We start from the raw sequence: 2236 nt of genomic DNA, 5'->3' as shown, positions 1-2236 counted from the left end.
GCCGCGGGGCCCGGGCCGGCCGGCAGGACGGTGCCCGGGCCCTCCTGCCTCCACCGCCGGGGCAGCGCGGGCATCTCCCGCCGGCTGCGAGGGGGGCGCCCGGGACCGGTCCCTGCGCTTGGACAGCTCAGTGCGGGACACGTTGCCCGAGCCCGGGCGATCGGCTGCGCCGCGCCGTCCGGAGCCGGCGGGTTTTGGCTGCGGGACTGGGCGGGGGTGGGGAGAAGCCACAAGGGCTCCGGGCGGGCGAGAGCTCCCCGTACCCCTGCCCTGCCCTGCCCTGCCCTGGCAGCCGGTGACGCTTCCTCCCCTTGCAGGTGAAGATCTGGTTCCAGAACAAGCGCTCCAAATTCAAGAAGCTGATGAAGCAGGGAGGGGCGGCCTTGGAGAGCAGCGCCCTGGCCAACGGCAGGGCTCTGTCGGCCAGCTCGCCCCCGGTGCCCCCGGTGTGGAACACCAGCTCGTCCTCGGGTAAGGCCTCCACGGGCGCCCCGGGCACCTACATCCCCAGCTACACGTCCTGGTACCCGTCCGCCCACCAAGAAGCCATGCAGCAACCTCAGCTGATGTGAGCACCGCCGGGTTCCCCAGCGCACGCACAACTGTTGGTCCAGGAACAAAAAACAAAACCCATTCACAAACAAAGGAAAGAAAGACAAAGGCAAAGCGAGAGAGGGGGGAAAGGGAAACACACACACCCGAGCTCTCTTCCCAGAGAGCCATTGACTCGCTGCACTCGAGCGCGGGGCAGACAAGCACAGATGCGATGCGGGGCTGGTTCCCAACTGCTGACAGCTGACAGAGCAGCCGCCGGGCTCCATTAGATCAGCCGGAGAACAGCCTGGGAGCAGAGCGGATCCCCGACCTCGGCTTTGTGGGACAATCACAACAAACATGTTTGTAGGGAACAAAAAAAAAAAGCTCTCCTCTGTCCTGTGTGTCTGTCTGTGTCTGATGAAATGTAGGTCCCCCACTCCTCCGGCCTCCTTATAGCAGGGGGAAACAACCCGTACTATCGCCAGAGATTTTTTTTCCCCCTTGACATTTTCCTGTAATTTTCACTATTCATCTGTGTAAATTTTTTTGTTGTTGTTAAAGGGGAAGAAGGGGATTTTATTTATTGACTTAAATTACCACTATCAGAGTGCTAGGAACAACCTGGACTGTCTGGTTCGCAGAGTGCACTGTTTCCACGCACATTTTACTTTAAAGACAGAAACAAACACACACACACACACACGAACCCCAACAAAAAGAAGGATGCGATTTTTAACTTTTACAATCACTTTTCTACTTTGCCGGCGCGGAGAGGTCTGGTCCGAGTGGTTGGCGTTTTCACACATCCGCTGTGACTTAACAAAGACGAGAGATGCCCAGTGTTGAGTCTGGAGGCGGGATGGCGGCGGCTCCTGCGCGCTGCCCTTCGTGTAAAGCAAAAACGAAACAGAACACGACAAGGAAACAACCTTTCGTTCCCTGTTCTCAGCAAGTGGGAAGGGGTGGCAGGGAAAGAAGAGAGGCCAGATGTCTCTAACGTGGCACAACGCAGCTTTAAACGAAATCCCAAGAGGCTTTACCACGCAGATCTCACCCTGGAGTGGACGTGCACATAGCCAAGTGCAGGATCGGATCGCTGTACATATTTTATTCTTAATTATTATTATTATTATTATTATTGTTCTGTAAACATGTTGCACAAATTTAGCCTTTTTTCCGTTCCGTTTCGTGTGGCTGTAAAACCTGATGCTTTGTGAACTGAGATCTTGACATTTTACTTGTGAAATTCGGAAGATGTGATAAACTGAGCTCAGCTGTGTTTAGTGTCTATATGTCAAAGTTTAGTTTTATATTGAGAATGTTAACTTATTGCTTTGTACCGGGGGGACGCCCCGCCACTCTTTGTACATAAGTTCGAAAGTTTCTTTGAGACAGTAAAATTATGGTTTGGAACAAGAGCCGCCGCGTGTGCTGTTTGTGCCCGGGAGCAGGCGCCCCCCGCCAGGGCACCGCACCCTCTGCCGCGCTCCTCCCGGCCGGGCCTTTTGCTGGGGCGGTCGCGGGAGAGGGTCCTCCGAGGGACCACGTCTCCCCGGCCGGGCTCCGGCGGCGCTCGCCGGGCATCGCGGTGCCACAGGGGAGAGCTCTCCTCCCTGCCTGCCCGGCCCCGGCCCTGGCCCCGGCTCTCTCCCGGCACCATGGCCTGATCCTTGCAAAGGGGGCTGCGGCCACAGCCCTC

The 2236-nt window shown here is 57.0% G+C and overlaps 1 protein-coding gene across 1 annotated transcript in view; it reads left to right on the top strand.

Annotated features, from left to right (window-relative positions):
* Positions 1-1129, top strand: part of METAP1D (methionyl aminopeptidase type 1D, mitochondrial) — a 73858-nt gene extending 72729 nt beyond the window's left edge. Inside the window, exon 10 of the mRNA XM_019553536.1 lies at positions 1099-1129. Within this exon, the coding sequence (XP_019409081.1) occupies positions 1099-1129 (31 nt within the window). The remainder of the gene's footprint in view (positions 1-1098) is intronic.
* Positions 1130-2236: the final 1107 nt, after the last annotated feature.

This window comes from Crocodylus porosus, unplaced genomic scaffold, assembly GCF_001723895.1.
Source record: "Crocodylus porosus isolate Cpor-Errol unplaced genomic scaffold, CroPor_comp1, whole genome shotgun sequence".
In the NCBI taxonomy this organism is placed as follows: Eukaryota; Metazoa; Chordata; order Crocodylia; family Crocodylidae; genus Crocodylus; species Crocodylus porosus.
Note: the sequence above shows the minus strand (reverse complement) of the source record. Positions and strands in the feature narration are given on the sequence as shown.